This window comes from Elephas maximus, chromosome 17, assembly GCF_024166365.1.
Source record: "Elephas maximus indicus isolate mEleMax1 chromosome 17, mEleMax1 primary haplotype, whole genome shotgun sequence".
Lineage (NCBI taxonomy): Eukaryota > Metazoa > Chordata > Mammalia > Proboscidea > Elephantidae > Elephas > Elephas maximus.
In genome coordinates this window covers 72,985,828-73,003,649 of record NC_064835.1, presented here as the reverse complement: position 1 = coordinate 73,003,649, position 17,822 = coordinate 72,985,828, and the positions used below count along the sequence as shown (strand labels likewise).

General features: G+C 42.5%; 1 protein-coding gene across 4 annotated transcripts in view; it reads left to right on the top strand.

Annotated features, from left to right (window-relative positions):
• Positions 1 to 740: 740 nt before the first annotated feature.
• Positions 741 to 17,822, top strand: part of UGP2 (UDP-glucose pyrophosphorylase 2) — a 55,134-nt gene continuing 38,052 nt past the window's right edge. The window contains exon 1 of one of the 4 annotated variants that reach the window (XM_049857585.1): positions 741 to 869. Coding sequence is in view for 1 of the 4 variants with exons in the window: in XM_049857584.1 (XP_049713541.1) it covers positions 1,836 to 1,854 (19 nt within the window). In the remaining 3 variants the exon portion in view is untranslated. The other 3 variants (XM_049857584.1, XM_049857586.1, XM_049857587.1) reach the window with 3 other exon arrangements.

Genomic DNA, 17,822 nt, shown 5'->3' with positions numbered 1-17,822 from the left:
ACCGGAACCAGGGTAAGGGGTGAAGCTGGTGGGCGGGGGGGGGGGGGGAGATCTCATTTAGCACTTTTTTCAACGACCTAAACCCTTCGTCTTTTTAGAGGGCCCCTCATATATCACTGTTTACTCCTTAACTCATCCTCGCCCTCCCAGAACAGATAAGGAGAGTAGTTAGTGTCCACTGAGAAGGACCTGGCCTGTCTGGGAGTAGCTACTGTGGGGTAGTTCTCGGGCTAGCTGCGCTCCATCCGCCCCGCTTTCTTCAATCCCTGGTAAACGAGAACATTTTCACGGACTGCAGAAATAACCACTCATGCTTCAGGTCCTCTCCCTTGCTGCAGTATTTGTGAAAGACTGGGAGTTTTACTGGTAGGACACCCCTTGCCGTGCTGCCGGCGCCGCCGCCGTCGTCGCACCGGCGGCTTCCAAGCGCTGAATCCCGCCAGTCTGCCTCAGCGACGCACCTCCGCCGGGTTCCTTCAGGCCGCAGGCGCCCCGCCCCCTGCCACCTCCAGGCGTCTCATTGGCCAGGCCCCGCGATCGCTTCGGCTCCTGACTGGCGGCTGCGGCTGTCAGTCTGCGCGGCAGGCACATTTCCGCATTGAGGGGCGCTGCTCCGAATGGAGGGGGAGGGGAAGTGTTTAGGAGAAAGTGGGGGTTCTGGGCGTCCGGAGACACCAGCCAGGTGGGCGGAGGGGGTCAGCAGCTGGGCAGCAACCGCTGGCGAGGGGCTCAAGGTGTGCATTGTTTAAGGGGAGAGGGGGAGAGAGAAAGGTGCCTCAGAGGTAACAAATTCTCCCAGCCTGCGAGCCTTCTTCCCGGGGCGTCATAAACGCCCCCAATTTCCCAGCTGCTAAAGGAAGAGGAAGAAGGTGGGTCTGGCTGGCGGTTTGGGAAGGTGCGGGGACTGGCTTCCCGCGATATCCTGGGTGGGTGTATTTCCTTCCCTGAGGTGTGCAGAGCTCCCCTGCCCGAGCCGCTGTCCGCTCCCGAAGGTCGAATTTGGGCGGAGGAGCGCAGGGCAGGCGGGACCAGGGCGTGTGGAGAGGGGTCGGGGCCCTCGCGGGCTCCTGGCCCTGCGCCTCCGGAGCCCGCGCGCCGCGGCCCGAGTGTCGGCTGCGGGGGAGGGGCGCTGTAAAATCGGCCCCTGCGGGGAAAAACGCCGCGGCCGGGCTCCGCCGCTCGACGCTGGGAGCTGGAGGCCCGGCCCACCCGCCGGCCCGCGTTCTCGGCGTCTCCTAGTCCCGGGGTATTTATGGGCTGGTAAAATGCCTCCAGGGTAGCTGCACTGCCCCCTGGCCGGGCTCACCCGCCTCCCGGACCCCTGCTCTGGCGGGGCCGGGGTTTCCTGGGGAACCGGCCGGTGGCCAGAGGCTGGACGGCGGGCCCGGGGAGGGGGCGGCCGGGGGTGCGGCCCGTGCCGGCTGCAGTCCTGCCCCGGAGGGGGTGGGGACCTGGGGGCGGTGAAATAATCGTCGTAGATCCGCCTCTTTCATTGATGAAAGTTAAGTTCGTGTGGTTTTACATTTTCCCGGAGTCTCCAGCTAGCTAGCCGTGTAGGCAAGAGTTCCTAGCGACTTAGGCGCACCAAGTGTTCGCCTTTTGGAAGTGGGGGAGGAGTGGTTTTCCTGGGTGTATTCTTTTATTTTTGGGGAGGGGGCGGGAGCCAGTTTTCATCGTTTTGAATAAGTACTCCCCTTAAGTGGCTACACACAGGAGGAGAAAGAACAAGTCAGTTGTTAAAGTAGGGGAGGAAGAGAGACCTGCCGTTTAGCGAGCGTGACTTCATTTGAAATTTAAAAAAAAAAAAAACACCAGACTTTTATTAAAACCCTAAAATGTCAAGATTTGTACAAGGTAAGACATACTTCTTATCTCCGGGGTTGCTTCAGTCGAGTTTGGGTACTGGCAGTCGAGAGATTGGTGGGTGGTTTGGTAGGGGAATGTTCATTTGAGATACCTGTGCGAAACCCTTTTCGTTAAAATTGACACCTGAGCTGGGTGAACTACTGGGTTGGCGTTTCAGTTACATATAATTTATGCCCCTGTGCTCCTCTGGGTTTAGTTCTGCCTCCGTGAAATTCAGCTCTTAGCACTGTGGCTCCCGGGATGGTAGCTGGATAGTAGCTGTAGATGATGATAAAACAGGCTTTTGGCTGCTAATTAATCCCTGTTCTCTTTTCCTGGTGGGTGTCAAGGGATCTATGTGTGCGCGGACGGGAAGGGGAGACGGGAGGGCAGGGGGAAGGCAGGTGGGTTTTGCCAGGACTGTTGGTGAAGCTTTAGTGTTCTTGGTTGCTACTCCGTTTTTTGTGTGTACGTGGTTTGAGTCTCAGATTAATTTATTGCGAAACCGGGAATAGCCCGGAGAAGCTGGAGGTCATTTCAGCAGGAGAAATGACTTTGCTGCATGGCTGTGTGTGTTTTTTCTTCTTTAAAACCTGGAAAGGTTATTAAAGTTTCTTTGAAATTTGAAAATTGCCCTCTTAATTCCACATGTGTATTAAAAAAAAGGGTTAGAGGATGTCCCTTAGCTCAGTAACATTGCATGTATGTGTGAATGTATGTGTGTGCGTGGTGGACGCATTGAAATTGGTGCTGTTTTAAACCTCGGTCCCCCATTTGTAGTATAGAATTTGCCTTCTACTATGCAAGTAAACCGTTTCTTTGCAGACCCCAGCATGTGAAAGCTTCAGCCATCTTGCTGAACACACAGCTTGTGAAGTTCACAACCAATTCATACGACTTTAAATAAATGTAGATACACTTAAAAAAAAAAAAAAGTGTCAGTAATGGCCACCTTACTGGCCACTTAATGTCATTTGACCCTGGAAATGAAAATGCTTTGGTAAATCTCACATCACTTTGTTAACTCTTTTGTAAACTTTGTGTAATGAAGTAGGAGAATTTGCCTGCCTGAATTGTTATAGAAACGGATGAGACACTTAACGCTTGCCTTTAGTACTAAGCTCAGAAATGTCACTTGTCGTTAGACTTTCAAATTCATATTATAGCTTTTCTGTGGTGAGAGATGCTTCTTATGCTCTGACTGAATAAATGCCTTCAAGAATAGAAAGCCAGAGGTAACTGTAAGAAACTTACTGCTTTTGTAACAACAAAATCCAGTTATCATAAAGTCAGTATTTTGTAAGAATGTGCTAAGGAAAAGTGGACATGTCACTTCTCTTTGGAAGTTAAGAATATTATTAAATTCAAGATATTGCATTTACTCTTTAGACTATATTGCAGTATTGGTGCATACTGACTGATTTCACAGCCTTTGCTGTTCATGGCTAACTGTCCTCTGTAGATTCTACATCAGGAGTTGCTAAGAGTTGCTGTGTATGATTGTTATTTCCGTTGTCATTCACTTAAAAAAAAAAAACTTTATTATTTTGGAAAAATTTTAAACATATGTAAAAGTTACAAAGATGTTTCCCCTAATATTAATATCTTGTATAACCTGGCACATTTGTCAAAACTAAGAAATTAACGTTGGTATGTTACTCTTAACCAAACTACAGATTTTATTCAGATGACCGTTCCAGGATCCACTCCAAGATATCCCCTTGCATTCTGTTGTCACCCACTATTACTTTAAATGATGATTTCCTTTTAAATTGGCAGGTTTGTACAAAAGATGACTCCCCCTGCCTCCCCAAAATTAGCTTGATCGTGCTCCTGTTTGTTGCTGTTGTTGTTGGGTGCTGTCGAGTCGGTTCCGACTCATAGCGACCCTGTGCACAACAGAACGAAACACTGCCGGGTCCTGTGCCATCCTTACAATTGTTGTTATGCTTGAGCTCATTGTTGCAGCCACTGTGTCAATCCACCTCGTTGAGGGCCTTCCTCTTTTCTGCTGACCCTGTACTCTGCCAAGCATGATGTCCTTCTCCAGGGACTGATCCCTCCTGACAACATGTCCAAAGTATGTAAGACGCAGTCTCGCCATCCTTGCCTCTCAGGATTCCTGTTTATCATTGTTTAATTTTTGTGCTTCACGTGTAAGCCCTCTATGTTTAATTAACTCTACTGCTCTTATAAATGATAAACCTAGTTGGCTAATGACTCAGCTGGTCTCCACAGGTCAGTTTTCAAGTATATGGATTGGGATTTTTGTTTTTGAATTTTTTGTCTTAAAGCAAATCAAATGATTTGATATTTGCTGCAGCACTTAATGATATATCCACTCGTTGACACTTAGCTCAGGACACCTCCTGGGGAAAGAGTAGGCCTCTGTTTTCATACATTGGCTCAGTTAAGCTTTGTGAGAACCTTAAGAATTTTTTTTTTTTTAAAGAAGTAGATGTTTATTATGACTTTACAGCTGAGGAAAGTTTTTTGTCCAAAGTTCACAGCAGGGCTTTGAACAGGTTCCTTCCCTGTTGAGAATTTGCATTTCTCACCCAGTTATACTGAATCGGAATAATCCCTAGGTGATTTATATGTATAACTTGCTGGGACCATGTTAGAAATGCAAATTCTAAGCGGGGAACTGGTTAGAAATGCAAATTCTCAGGCCTGGTTCCCAGCTACTAAGCACTGAAATGTGTGTGTGAATGTACCCAAAACCCTCCTCCTCTCCAACCCCTTGTGTTGCCTCTCACATTAAAAATTTATATAAATGGCTTGTCTCTTCAACTAAAACTGTCAGTTCCTTGAGCGCAAAGAATATACTACATCCCTGGGGGAAATATAGTGTCTTGTCAGGGGTGAATAAAAGAATTTGTAATTGATGCCAAATGAAAAACAGACAACACAGCACTTTCTGTGTAGTTTTTAGTAGGCTAAACTTACATTTTTGTAGTTTTTTTTTTTTTAATAAAATACCTCTTAAATAACAAATGTTGGAAAGATTGAAGGGCATGGACTTAGGTTCAAATTCTGTTATAAATGGGTGATCTTATACACATAACTTTTCTGAATCTTAGTTTCTTCCTGTATAAAAGTTGGGTATTAATATTTATGGCACAGGGTTATTGAGAAACTGAAATGAGATGGATTACGCGAATGCAGGACACATGGTAAAACCAAAAACCAAACCTGCTGCCGTCGAGTCGATTCCGACAGTAAATTTTACTTTTCTTAAAATAACGGTGGCCCTTTCAAATGACAGTGCCACTGAAAGTATAACAACATATCATCAACAGAAATAAACAGAAAGAAGGCAGATATGACAGTTCTTATTTTCCTGCTTCAGGTTTGGTGTTCAGGCCTGGGCACTGGGGAGTTAATATGCTTTTTTTTTAAGTGGAGGGGGAGTGGCGGGGAGGGGAGAAGTTAGAACAGTGGTGTGAATACATGGTTGGTGACAGTTTTTATTTCAGTGCAGTCAACAAAAATTTTTTGAATGCCTACTATGTGCAGCACACTGTGCACTGTGTTAGGATTTCTGGTGTATCTGTTACGGTAGGAACTTGAAGCTCAAGAGATCTGGGTAGTAGACCTGTGTGCTGCACACATGTGTTGATGAATGTCATGGAACATGGGGGTGCTACACTCGGTTTGAGTCTCTTCCCCCAAATCTAGGCAATGCTCCTTACAGGAAAGCTGGGCATCTCCATCCTCAAGCACTTTGACGTGAGCTGAATGGCACAAACCATTAAGTGCCAGACTACTAGCCAAAAAGTTGGCAGCTCACACCCACCCAGAGGTGCCTTGAAGACAGGCCTGGCAATCTGCTTCCAAAAGGCCACAGCCTCTGGAAAACCCTGCGGAACAGTTCTACTTTGCATATTTGAGGTCACCATGAGTCTGAATCCACTCAAAGGCATCTAACAACAGTAGGTAGAAATGTTCAGTTAATAAAGATACTTAACTGGGTAGACAAGAGGGTTCTCAAGAAGGTTGAACTGTCTTTGGTTATCTCCTCAAGTCCATGTTCCTCAGACACTTAAGGTTCCTTCTCATAGAAGACTCATCACTGTATCTTCACCAGATCTTTGGCCTAATTCCCTGGTTAGTGCCATCTGCCCTCAGGTCGCCTGCTGCCTGCCTATGAAATTACTTCTCCAGAGGCTTGTTTTCTCCAACTTGGGGGTTGTTGCAAGGCCCCAATTATTCTGAATAAATGCGTGTACCGTTCTTTCCTAGCTGAATGAGAAGGGATTTCTTAACAAAATTGGAGGTGCCAGGGGACATCAGCAGCTCTGCGTGCCATTTGGATTTTGCTTTTAAAAAGTTCTGAGACCTGTGGGGTAATCTTCCTAAAAGTTGTGAATCTTATAAATAGAGGGGTGACTATTGTTGTCTAACCAGCTAAGACCATGTTATGTGCTTCTACTGTAATATTAGAGGGACTTTATTGTTGTGTTTTAATTTTTGGAACTGTTTTAAATGGACCATTATTTATTAAAAAATATAAAAAATTGTTTTCATAAATTGAGATACTTTCATATATTTTAGGGAAATCCATTTAAGTGTATATCATTTAAAAAATATTTGAGACGTGTCAGCCTTCCCATTTGTTGGAATTCTCTTTTTGTGACTTTTTTGGTGATTCCTGTTTGGTAGATGGCAGCTAGCCAGGGAAGATTAGCTGGGCTAATTATAACTGGAGGGGTTTCAGATGAATACAGAGAAGAGCAGCCTTCTGGGCCATGGTTGTCAAGGTCAGGCCTTGGCCTGGTTCTTTTCAAATCCTAAGACTGAATTTATCCTGTTGCTGATTATTTGGATGGCTAGGATGCTTTTAACCTAGGGGGATTCTGGCAGGGATTTAAGGTGGAACAAGAGACAGCAAAGCAATAACTAAGTCTTACCTCAGTTTTTAAAGATGTGGCTTGGGGTTCATTATGTTGCTGGAGAGGGAGAAATGTGGCTAAATACAGATTTGCAGTTATAAATGCAAAGTTAGAAAAAAGCAAAATGAAGACTTGGGCTGATAAGAACTTTACTGGCAATTTTCCAACATGAACTTTCTAATCTTTCTGGTCAGATTGCCCTTGTTCTTGCTAACTGGCCTCTCTTCTAGTACAATGGATGATTTTCATTTGTGAAAGCCCATTTTTTTTATTAAGTGGGGGGGAAGCAAGAAACTTGAGGGAAATTAATACTAACTGGCACACGTTTTAGAAGTGCCATTTTAATTTTCTGAAGATAAATTGAAAAATAACTTTAAAAAAGAATAACAGAAAAAAGATGTTATTTCTGAACAGTAGGTATTTCCTAGCAATACTGCTTCACAGAGACCATTCTCTGTGTGTGTGTGTATTATTTTTTTCTTCATAGATGAGCTGTAGTAACTTGAATTAAGATAATGGGATACTTAATATGTAACTTGTAATGCGAGGAACATTAGTTGGCCAAATAATGAATATGTTCCAGTAAGAGGACAATATACTATAGTTTTCCAGTTTCCACTAAGTTGTATTTGTTATTTTTTGTGGAAATGCAGGTATTGTGAGTTCCCAGAAAGTCAGGTAATATATCCATTATTGGAAATGTAAACAAATATTTGAAAGTCAAAATAACTCTGGATTATCTGCGCAAGTGAATAATTAGAAGTGGACTGTACTAACTTTCCATAATGCTGTCGATCATGATATCCAGAATTTCTACCATTGGAGAAAATCATGAGAATATTAGAATAAATTTGTGTGTGGGGTGGTCCTGGAAACACTGGTGGTGTAGTGGTTAAGTGCTACGGCTGCTAACCAAAAGGTCGGCAGTTCAAATCCATCAGGCGCTCCTTGGAAACTCCGTGGGGCAGTTCTACTCTGTCCTATTGGGTTGCTATGAGTCGGAATCGACTCGACAGCAATGGGTTTGGTTTTTGGTTTTGGGGGGGGTCCTCTGAGGACTTGAGATTTAGTGAAAGAGAAAATATGATTCATTTACCACCCTTTTGATTGCTTGGGATCTCTTTAAAAGCTCGGTCCTTTTTAAAGACTGGTGCCTTTTTGACACAGGCTATAGTTCCTATCTAAAATAGAGTATTTTGAACTCAGGGAAATAATGTTTGAATTGTGGACATCTTGGGTTTAGTCATTTGGTGGATTTTTCCAGAAATCAAAAAAACCTTACCATCCAGTTGATTCCGACTCACGGGGACCCTATAGAACAGGGTAAAACTGCCCCATAGAATTTCCAAGTTGTGCCTAGTGGATTCAGAGTGCCCACCTCTTGGTTATCAGCTGAGCTCTTAACCACTGTGCCACCAGGGCTCCAATGACTATTAGTTGTTCAGTTCTTTGGAAGTTGGCTTGTTAAACTATCAGAAAAAAAAAAACAGAAAACTTTTTTATGTGTTTTTTGATGGAATAACTTACGTGTGTGAGGAAGGGGATAATACTCCGTTTGAAAGCTGTTTCCCAGTTCTCTTAGTTGGTGATGTTAGGCATGTTCTTTAGTTTGTTGCAAAGTAATTTTCTAAGGCTCAAATTCTGCCTCTGCCAGCGGTTTCATTGTTTGTTTTTCTTAGTTGATGCCAAATGAAATCGATTGTGCCCCAAACCATGTTGACCGTTAAAGATTATTTTTTGAGAGCCATGGAGAAGTTGCCTACCTTGCCTTAGTTAATTTACGTAAACACCATGTTTCATTTTGCAAAATATTTCCAGATATTTCTGTTAGTTTTTCCTATGTAAATCAACAGAGTTCCCTGTGATTTCACTCGCATCTTTTTAAAAAATCGTACTCACTGCACTCATGTACATGAAGTAGTCATATTTTGCTTCCTCTGCTTCTATTTGTTATTCGCCAATTGTAAGAATTCTGTTCTAGGGGTACCCCCTTTGACGACAGCTCCCCTTGCTTCTTGGCCACCAAGGGGATTGGAGTTTGTGTTTTCCTGAGTTTGCCGTCTTGACAAAGGCTGGTGTGATGTTTCATTTGAAATGTTTCATTATATCTCTGCCTAGAATTCTAAAACTTCAAGAGTGCAAGAAAACGGAGTAACGATGCATTGCTTTGGATTCAGTTGTGCCAATGGTGAAATGACTAGCCTTGGTAGTAAAATATTTATAGACAGCATAAAAGCTTTCTTCAGTTTTTCACTGCTCAGAAAACTAACAATATATCAGACAGTTGAAGAGCATAAGATGCAGTAAGAGAACGCTTATTCTAATTCGTAGTTCTCACCTCACTATGAGTCGGAATCAACTCGAGGTCACTGGGTTTTTTGGGGTGGTTTAACCTCACATAATAGTCACAGATGAGTTTTTGCTGGTTTTCATTCAGATTTGGTGGCATACAAGTGGAGGTGGTCAAAAGTCAAAAAGTCACTGCCATCGAGTTGATTCCTGCTCGTACTGACCCTACGGGACAGAGTAGAACTGCTCCATAGAGTTTCCAAGGAGTATCTGGTAGATTTGAACTACCAACCTTTTTGGTCAGTAGCTGTAGCTCTTAACCACTATGCCAACAGGGTTTCCCTGGAGGTGGTAAACCATGTAAATACACTATAACCTAGAGAGGGGAGACCTTCCCAGGGGAGGAGGAAGAACAGGGCGTCAGGTAACAGCAGGCTTGCATTCCAACTCTTGCACCCCCACTGTGGCCTTGGGCAAGTCAGCATCTCAGGGGCTTGTTTCTTCATCCCTGAGATAAGGTAAAGGAGCCCTGTGGCACAGCAGTTAAGCACTAGGCTGCTAACCAAAAGGTTGGCTGTTCAAACACACCCAGTGGCTCCGTGGGAGAAAGACCTGGTCATCTGCTCTCATGAAGATTACAGCCAAGAAAACCCTGTGGGGCAGTTCTACTCTGTCACGTGGGATTGCTGTGAGTCAAAAATTCACTCAATGGCACCTAAAAACAAATAATACATTGCCCAATTTTGTTTAATTCTTAAAATTGTAAAAATATTACATTGATATTTATATAACATAATAAAAAGGAAGTTTAGAGGTCGTTTTACCTAGACTACTTGCCAGTTTGGGATCTCTTTGACCACATCCCTGATACTTAAAAATGAGCCTCTGTGTAAGAAGTCTTAGGGACTGGGGCTTCAAGTGCCCAATACGCAGTCCGTACTTTCCTTAACTGTCTTTCCCCATGACCAGAAATCATGGCTTTTGGGCGCTTTCTGTTTGACCTTATCGAGCACTGCTTCCTTCAGGCTGGCCTTTGCCTTATTTCTGTATGTCCAGCCTATAATTAGATCTTACCCATTAACCATTGAGTCCAGTCTATTCCAACACATTAAAAAAAACCCATTGCCGTTGAGTTGATTCCGACTCATAGTGACTCTATAGGACAGAGTAGAGCTGCCCCCATAGGGTTTCCAAGGAGTGGCTGGTGGGTTTGAATTGCTGACTTTTTGGTTAGCAGCCTAACACTTAACTGCTGTACCACCACGGCTCCCATTCTGACTCATAGTGACCCTGTAGTACAGAGTCAAAACTGCCCCCATGGAGTTTTCAAGGCTATAATCTTTAAGGAAGCAGACTGCCACATCTTTCTCCTTGGTGAGGCTGGTGGATTTGAACTGTTGACCTTTGGGTTAGCAGCCAAGCACTTAAACTACTATGCCACCAGGGCTCCTTTATAAATGAATCATAGTCGGCTCTACTGTATTCCATAAGCACTACTTGAGCATATACTTTATCTCAAGCTCTGTGTTAGGCAGTGGGAATACAACTATGAGCAATTTAGACATCCTGTTGATATATTCTCATAAAGTTTATAATTTATTGAGGTAAAATAGGTATTGAATACTATTAAAGGTATGTTATAAAGGGGAGTACAGGAACCTACCGTGCGAGCACATAATTGATAATCTTGCTTAGTTTAGAAAGATTTCGAGGAGGACATTACATTTAAGCTGAACTCTGATAAATAAATAGGGGCTGATTGGGCCAATAATATTGTATATGAGAACTTAAGTCTTGATTTCTAGTTTAGTGCCTACACTGTGCTATGTGTTGGGAATACAAAATTGAGTAATGTAATATGGCTTGCACCCTTAAAGGGAATACATTCTAAGGTTGTTGTCAGACATCTAAGCAAAGAATTTTAGTTTTAGGGATATTTGATAAAGCGCAGAGGCAGGAGTGATTACCCCCTCCATATTAAAGAGTTGTGGTAGAAAGAAAGACCTCTTTGAATGTTCAGAAGCCACCACCTAGAAGGCTAGGAAGACCACCACCAAAATGGCAGAGGCTAGTCAAGTCACAGAGTTTGAGCCTTTGGGGACTGAGGGCTCGGGAGGTTCCTCTGAGGTTGGGATGATTCATGATTTTGGAATTTATACTTTTTTTTTCCCTCCTCGTTTCTGCCTCCATCTCTTTAAAAAGTGCCGAATGGCACTTGAGATGAGTGTTTTGGAACAATCTTGTAATAGTTAGGATGCTTTTAATTTCATGGGGCAGAAAAAATGCCAACTCAGTTGGCTTAAAAATGAGGGACTTTTATCTCATCATATAAGCCTTCAAGCAGGAGTTCCAGGATTGGGTAATTCAGTATAGAGACTGCATTAGAGGCTGTCTGGGATTCTGTCCTCCTTTCCTTCATATCTGCCTCATTCTTGGGTCACTTTCCTTTATGGTCACTGAATGGCACAAGAAACTGGGAGTATGGGTTGGACGTGCCTATACACATATGTCCAGGTACTGTATCTTCTCGTCTGTCTCTCTTAAGTGAGGTAAGCCTTTCTTAAAAGCCCTTTAGCAAACTCTATCCTTGTGGCTCACTGGCCAGAATCATATGTCGTTTTGTGCTTCAACCATTCACTGGGAAGGCTTTAGACCAATCTGGGCCTGGGGCTAGGATGTCTTTTCTGAAGGGCATGGCCATGGGGCAAGAATAGATGCCAGAATAGCATTGGGGTTCTTTTAGAAATGACTACTACAAACGGATTAATTTAAATGGAGTGTAATCTATATCAGAGCTGGTCAAATGAATACTGGTAGCATTTGTTCATTAGAAATGCATATTCTCCCCACCTCAGACCTGCCAAGTCAGAATCTCTGGGAGCATGCCCTCCAGGAGAGCCCTGCTGGTGTCATAGTAAAGCATTCAGCTGCTAATCCAAAGGTCCAAGGTTTGATCCCACCAATCTCTCCGGAGAAAGATATGGCAGCCTGCTTCCATAAAGCGTACAGCCTTGGAAACATAATGGGGCAGTTCTACTCTTCTTCTATAGGGTCGCTATGAGTCAAAGTCTACTTCATGGCAAAGGGTTTGGTTTTTGATTTGTATGTACGTTAAGGTTTCAGAAGCATGGTTCTAGATGTCATAAATGAAGTAGGAAATTGCTGCCTTTAGGCCTTCTGCTTTAGCACTTCCTTTAGCTTTGCATACTCAGAAAGGTACTTTAATTTGGCTTTTAAGACTTGCCTAATTTATATTTATTTCAGTAGGCAATGAGTTTCCCATCAAATGAGAAGTGATAATGATTTGGGTTGCAGTTTAGGTATACTAGGCCATCTTTCGAGCATCACCAGATTAGAGTGGCACGTGGGCAGACTAGTTGGAAAGCTGTTGTCATCATGACCAGGACAGTGAAGATGCAAGGCGGATTAAGGTAGCAGCAGTGGGATGGAAGGCAGTGGTGGAATTGGGGTGATTCAATTAAGTTGCTTTGGTATTGGATTGGATGTGATGTAAGGGGAGAGGAGGGGAGAGCCAGCTGACTCTGAGGGTGCAGCCTCGGTAAGTAGGAGAACGATAATGCCAAGGGGAGCAGGGAGGTGATGGTGGTGAGATGAATTTAGTTTGGAAGATGAGTTTTTTTTTTTGGGGATATGTTGAGTTTGAGGTACCCAGTTTGGGTATCCAGGTGCAAAAGGTTTAGAAAGTGGTAGGGAATGGGAGCCAGGAGCTCAGGATGAGAGGCACATATTTAAGTTATCGGTAAGGAGGTGGGTAAGGGAATAACTGAAGGAAAAAAAAAAAAAAGATTTGAAGACAGCATCTTGGGAAGCCTAGGTAGTAGAAGAAGAAAGAAGGAGTCAAACTGTAGAAACTGAGGTGTGGTCAGAGAGGCAGGAGAAGGTGTAGGGTAATACTGGGTAATCCGAAGGAGAGCTTTTCTGGGCGGAATATTCACCAGTTACAGTGAGAGCCCCAAAGAGGCTGGTTAGCTTCACTTGGCCACAAACCCTGCCTGTCTAGGTCCTCAACTTTATACATGGTTATTTCTAGTGGCCATTACATTTTTGGAGTTTTATGCTTATTTGTATCACCAGACATTCCCTGGTTTGAGATTAAGCGGATTCTCCAATTTCTCTGACCTTGTGGTTTTCCAAGGACAGTTGGGACTGATTCGTTGAGTAGTTGGAGGTGGCCTGGGGAGGGCTTATCACCCTCTTTTCGGCTCTTGGTGTTCTCCCTATGGCTGTCTGCGGCCTGTGCATTGTGGAATTAGCTTTGTAACTTAGAATATGAAGTTGTTTTGTTTGTGCCAGTACTGGGGTTTCAGGGAAGGGTATAATGTATACCTCTTTTTTTCTACTCCTTTTTTTGTTTAGTGTTTTTCCTCTCTTTTTCTTTCTTTTTTTAGAAGGGGGAGGCTCTAGTTGGATAGGGGAAAGTCTGTGATGTTGAAATTTTAGTTCCTGTGAACAAGGAAGAATTAAGAAATTGAAGAGGGGTGGAACCTTCTGAAAAAAGTTACTGCCTGTTCTCTTCCAGATTGACTAATTGTAATTAAGTTGACCAAGACAATTCTAGAAAGCCCAGTTTATGTGTGATGGGGAGTTTCCTGTCTGTTCACTTATTGGGTATAAGAAGAGATTCTGTTAGAAATGCTTTTGGAGGAAAGTGTTATTTAGGGATTGTAAACCAAGGATGAAAGAGAACTAGATTAGGAGGAAAAAAATGAACAGGCTACTTGTTTTTTTGTTTTTAATTGTACTTTAGGTGAAAGTTTACAGCTCAAGTTAGTTTCTCATCTTGTCTCCTGTCTCCAGACAGAAGCTGCCCATTTAGTCTCAGGTATCTACTTGAACTAAGAAGCATGCTCTTCACGAGTATCATTTTATGTTCTACAGTCCAGCCTAATCTTTGTCTGACGAGTTGGCCTTGGGAATGGTTTTAGTTCTGAGTTCACAGAGTCTGGGGGCTGTGTCGTCTGGGGTTCCTCCAGTCTCAGTCAGACCATAAAGCCTGGTCTTTTTACTAGAATTTGAGTTCTGCACCCCACTTTTCTCCTGCTCCATCAGGGATTCTTTGTTGTGTTCCCTGTCAGGGCGGTCATTGGTGGTAGCAGGTGAGCAGGCTGTTTTTATCTCACTATGATGGGCGCCCTGGTGGCTCAGTGGTTAAAAACTGGCAAGCTATAGCTGCTAACCAAAAGGTCAGCAGTTCGAATCCACTAGCTGCTCCTTGGAAACCCTGTGGGGCAGTTCTGCTCTCTCCTATAGGGTCAATGTGAGTTGGAATTGACTCAACAGCAACAGGTTTGGTGTTTGGTTTATGGTGAGATGGGGCTCATAAAAACTGGCTTTTCTTTTGAGCTCTAGAATTAGCCCACTCTGTGACCTTGGGCAAGGCATTTAACTATTTCCAGTAATTTTCCATAAGGGGCAGTTTCTTCATCTGTAAAAAGATTAAAAAAAAAAAAAAAAAAGATTAAGGTAGATTAAATGGTTCTTCCCAGATCTAAAAACGTTTTGATTTATGACGGAGGTAATGAAGTGTTTGACTCCTAACCCACTGTCTCTGTCTAAAGTCCAGGAGGAGCAATTCTATATTGTTAGGAAGTGGGGAGAGACAAAACATTTCAGGTTAGAGATCTTGCATTATTTAGGGCATTCTTTAATTGACCTTCCTTTAGAAACACAGCTGTCATTGCCAGAAGTGTAACTTGAGAATGTTCAACTCAAGAAGGTTTCTAAGGCCTGCACTTCTTTTCCTACCAGAAATTCCAGATCCTTCTTAGAAAAGTCAGAACAGGCAGAGAGGTCACTGTAAAGGGAAATGGCTGCTAGCTCTGTGCCTCCTTCTGGTCTCTGCCCACTCTTCTTGCTTAGGTACTCTTCCTTATTCTTTATTCTTGGATATTCTTTTAACTCTCTTCCTTGACAAACCAGATCCGAATAGTACCACTTTGCCCAGGGGAAGGGGAAGGAAACAACTCTGGAATTAGGATGGAAGAGGCCGGGGGCTTGGTGTATGTCCTTTTGTCGTATAAGCTGTTCATATCTGTGAAGGGGATGGAAGGGATACAGATTGCTCGTTGTGTGCATTTGGTGTTGTATCACACAAATGGGAGGAATAAAGAGTAGAGAAGTTTGTATGGCATCACAACTTGGGTTTGAGTCTATATCTGGCTCTTCAACTTAATCTTTTGAAGGTTGGACAGGCTGCAGTTGGCAAAGATCACATGTAGTGTTAAATGTTAGTCTTTCAGCCATAGGGTCTTAGCTTGACTTGGTAGGGCAGATAGAGTCTGTATATTTTGACCTTAAATCATGTTAATTGATAGGCTGTGGTTCTGCAGAGGAATCTTCTCAAGTTTTTTTGTTTGTTTGTTTTTGACTTGTTCTCATTTAGACAAATCTCAAACAGCCGTTCTAGTTATTTTTAAACTTTTGCAGTCACATTTAGTTTTGATCTTATTTTGGCATTTGCCCAGAGTATAAGTAAGTTAGATGTTTCCATCACTTTATTTTTTAGGAATGTAACTGTTTGAATGCTTGCTTTCAGGAACCTAACTTTGGCAACAAAGCAGAAAGTCAGTAGATGGCTTTGAGTATAACAATGACAACAAAAAACTATTTTAAAAATCATTGTGTACTTTTTGATTTATTTTAATTGATCTGTGACAAAGAATCAAAAATTCATGTGTTATTTTGATTTAGAGGATTTATATTTAGATTTTTTTTTTTTCCAGATTATTTCCCAAACATTAATATGGGAATTGGTTTAGATTGAGGGATCAGCATCTCTGGTATGCATGGGGTGGCAGGGTGGGGGACTTAAACTGTGACAAATTTTAAATTACAACTCAGTATGCAAAGTGGTGAACAACTCTAGTTTAAAATGTTCTGCAGTAGCTTTTAATTACCTGTCACAGTTTATGCAGATGTGCCCATCCATTGTCATGGGTTATTTATAGATTATAATCAAATTGCTACTTATTAGTCAAGACATCTTTAGGTTGTTTGTGGAATACACATAATGTATGGTGTTTCTTAGCTCATAGAGTAGTTAACAGTCGTCCCTTGGTATCCACGGGGAATTGGTTCCAGGACCCCCTTGAATACCAAAATCCACAGGTGCTCAAGTCCCATGTATAAAATGGCGTAGTATTTGCATATAACCTACCTGCATCCTCCTGTATACTTTAAATAATCTCTAGATTATTTATAATACCTAATACCATGTAAATGCTATGTCAGTAGGTGTTATACTCTATCATTTAGGGAATCATGACAGAAAAAAAAAAGTCTACATGTTTAGTACAGATGCAGCCACCGTAGGCCTAACTACATAGTAAATGTCAGCAACAAACATTTTTTTTTCCTGAGTATTTTCCACCCTTGGAATCCAAGAATGAGGAGGGCCGACTGTATTTATGAACCACAGTCTTGGGTCATTTTGCTTGTTCCACTGGAGTCCATGAACTTAGTTGTGTTGTGGTTTATGCCTATAAAAACAGCACAGTTAGAAAATGGCTGTTGTAAGTTTGTGTCGTTGTGCTCTCACCAAATTTCCTTGGGTTTTAATATGATGCAAAGTGTGTATAAAAATTTTTTTTGAAGATATTGTTAAACATTGCATTCGTTAGTATTTTTAGATATTGGCAGGGGTGGGGGACTGTCAACATTAAATTGCCCCAGAAGTTACATAATTTACTAATTTCTGTTTTCAAAAGTATCTTAGAAATATTGATTATGCTGGCTTTAATTCTGTTTATATAAATGTTTTCTTCTCCTGAAAGAATATGTGGTGTTTAAAAGTATACAAGGGCAGAGTTTTTAGCCTTACCGAAATATGATTCTGCTAAATTAACCAGCATTTGTAGAAATCACTAGTTATCAAACAAAACATTTGAACATAGCTTAAATACATTTATAGAAATAAGATTTTAGTTAGGGTACTGAGGTTAAAGGGGGGAAGTGGAAAATAATCTGATCACTCCTTAATTTTCTACGAAGTAGACAAGGTAATCACTGTCCAGAAATTAAAGGGTGTAAAACAGCCTGTATGCTCATTTTTCTCCCAAGGTACTTGGGTCTGGTGTGTTTTCTTTTTCTGTATTTTTCTGTTTTCCTTGTTTTTGTCTAACAGCATTTCTGTCACCTTCCATGAGTCCCATCTGTCACAGATGTGCCCAGCTGTACCAAAAGCCCTGATAGTCTTGTCTGACACAGATAAGCAGTGGAAAGTCTTGGCTGACACTGAGGACCAGAGAGGGGGAGTCAGCTCTGTGGCCCCCTGTGACAGTCTCCTTTTAAAGTGAAAATTTTTGATACGGAGAAGTAGAGGCACCTTGGAATTACCAGTATCTCTCAAGGGGTTTTTATTTAGTGGCGAATATGAAGCTGGAGTGGCTCCCCTTCTAACGTGGAAGGGATTCCTTAAATTTTTCTTTTCATCTGGCCTGGAGAGGAGGAGGGAAGAGTCTTTTGCTTCTGTGACATTGCCAAGCCCCTTCAAGTTCTCTTAGGAGTTGAGTAGAGTTCCATAAAACATTACACATTGTTCTAATTTTTCTGTAGTTTTAATGAGAAACATTACTAGATGTGGGACTCTATGCTCAAATGAAGATTAGTCCTCTTACTTCCACCTGCTTCATCTCTCTCCCTGAAAGTGTTTAGTGTCCTAGAGACACTAGTAAGTCACGTCCCACACCACCTCTTGCCGCCTAGTTGGTTTTGACTCATAGCGACCCTATAGGGTGGAGTAGAACTGGCCCACAGGGTTTCCTAGATGTACCC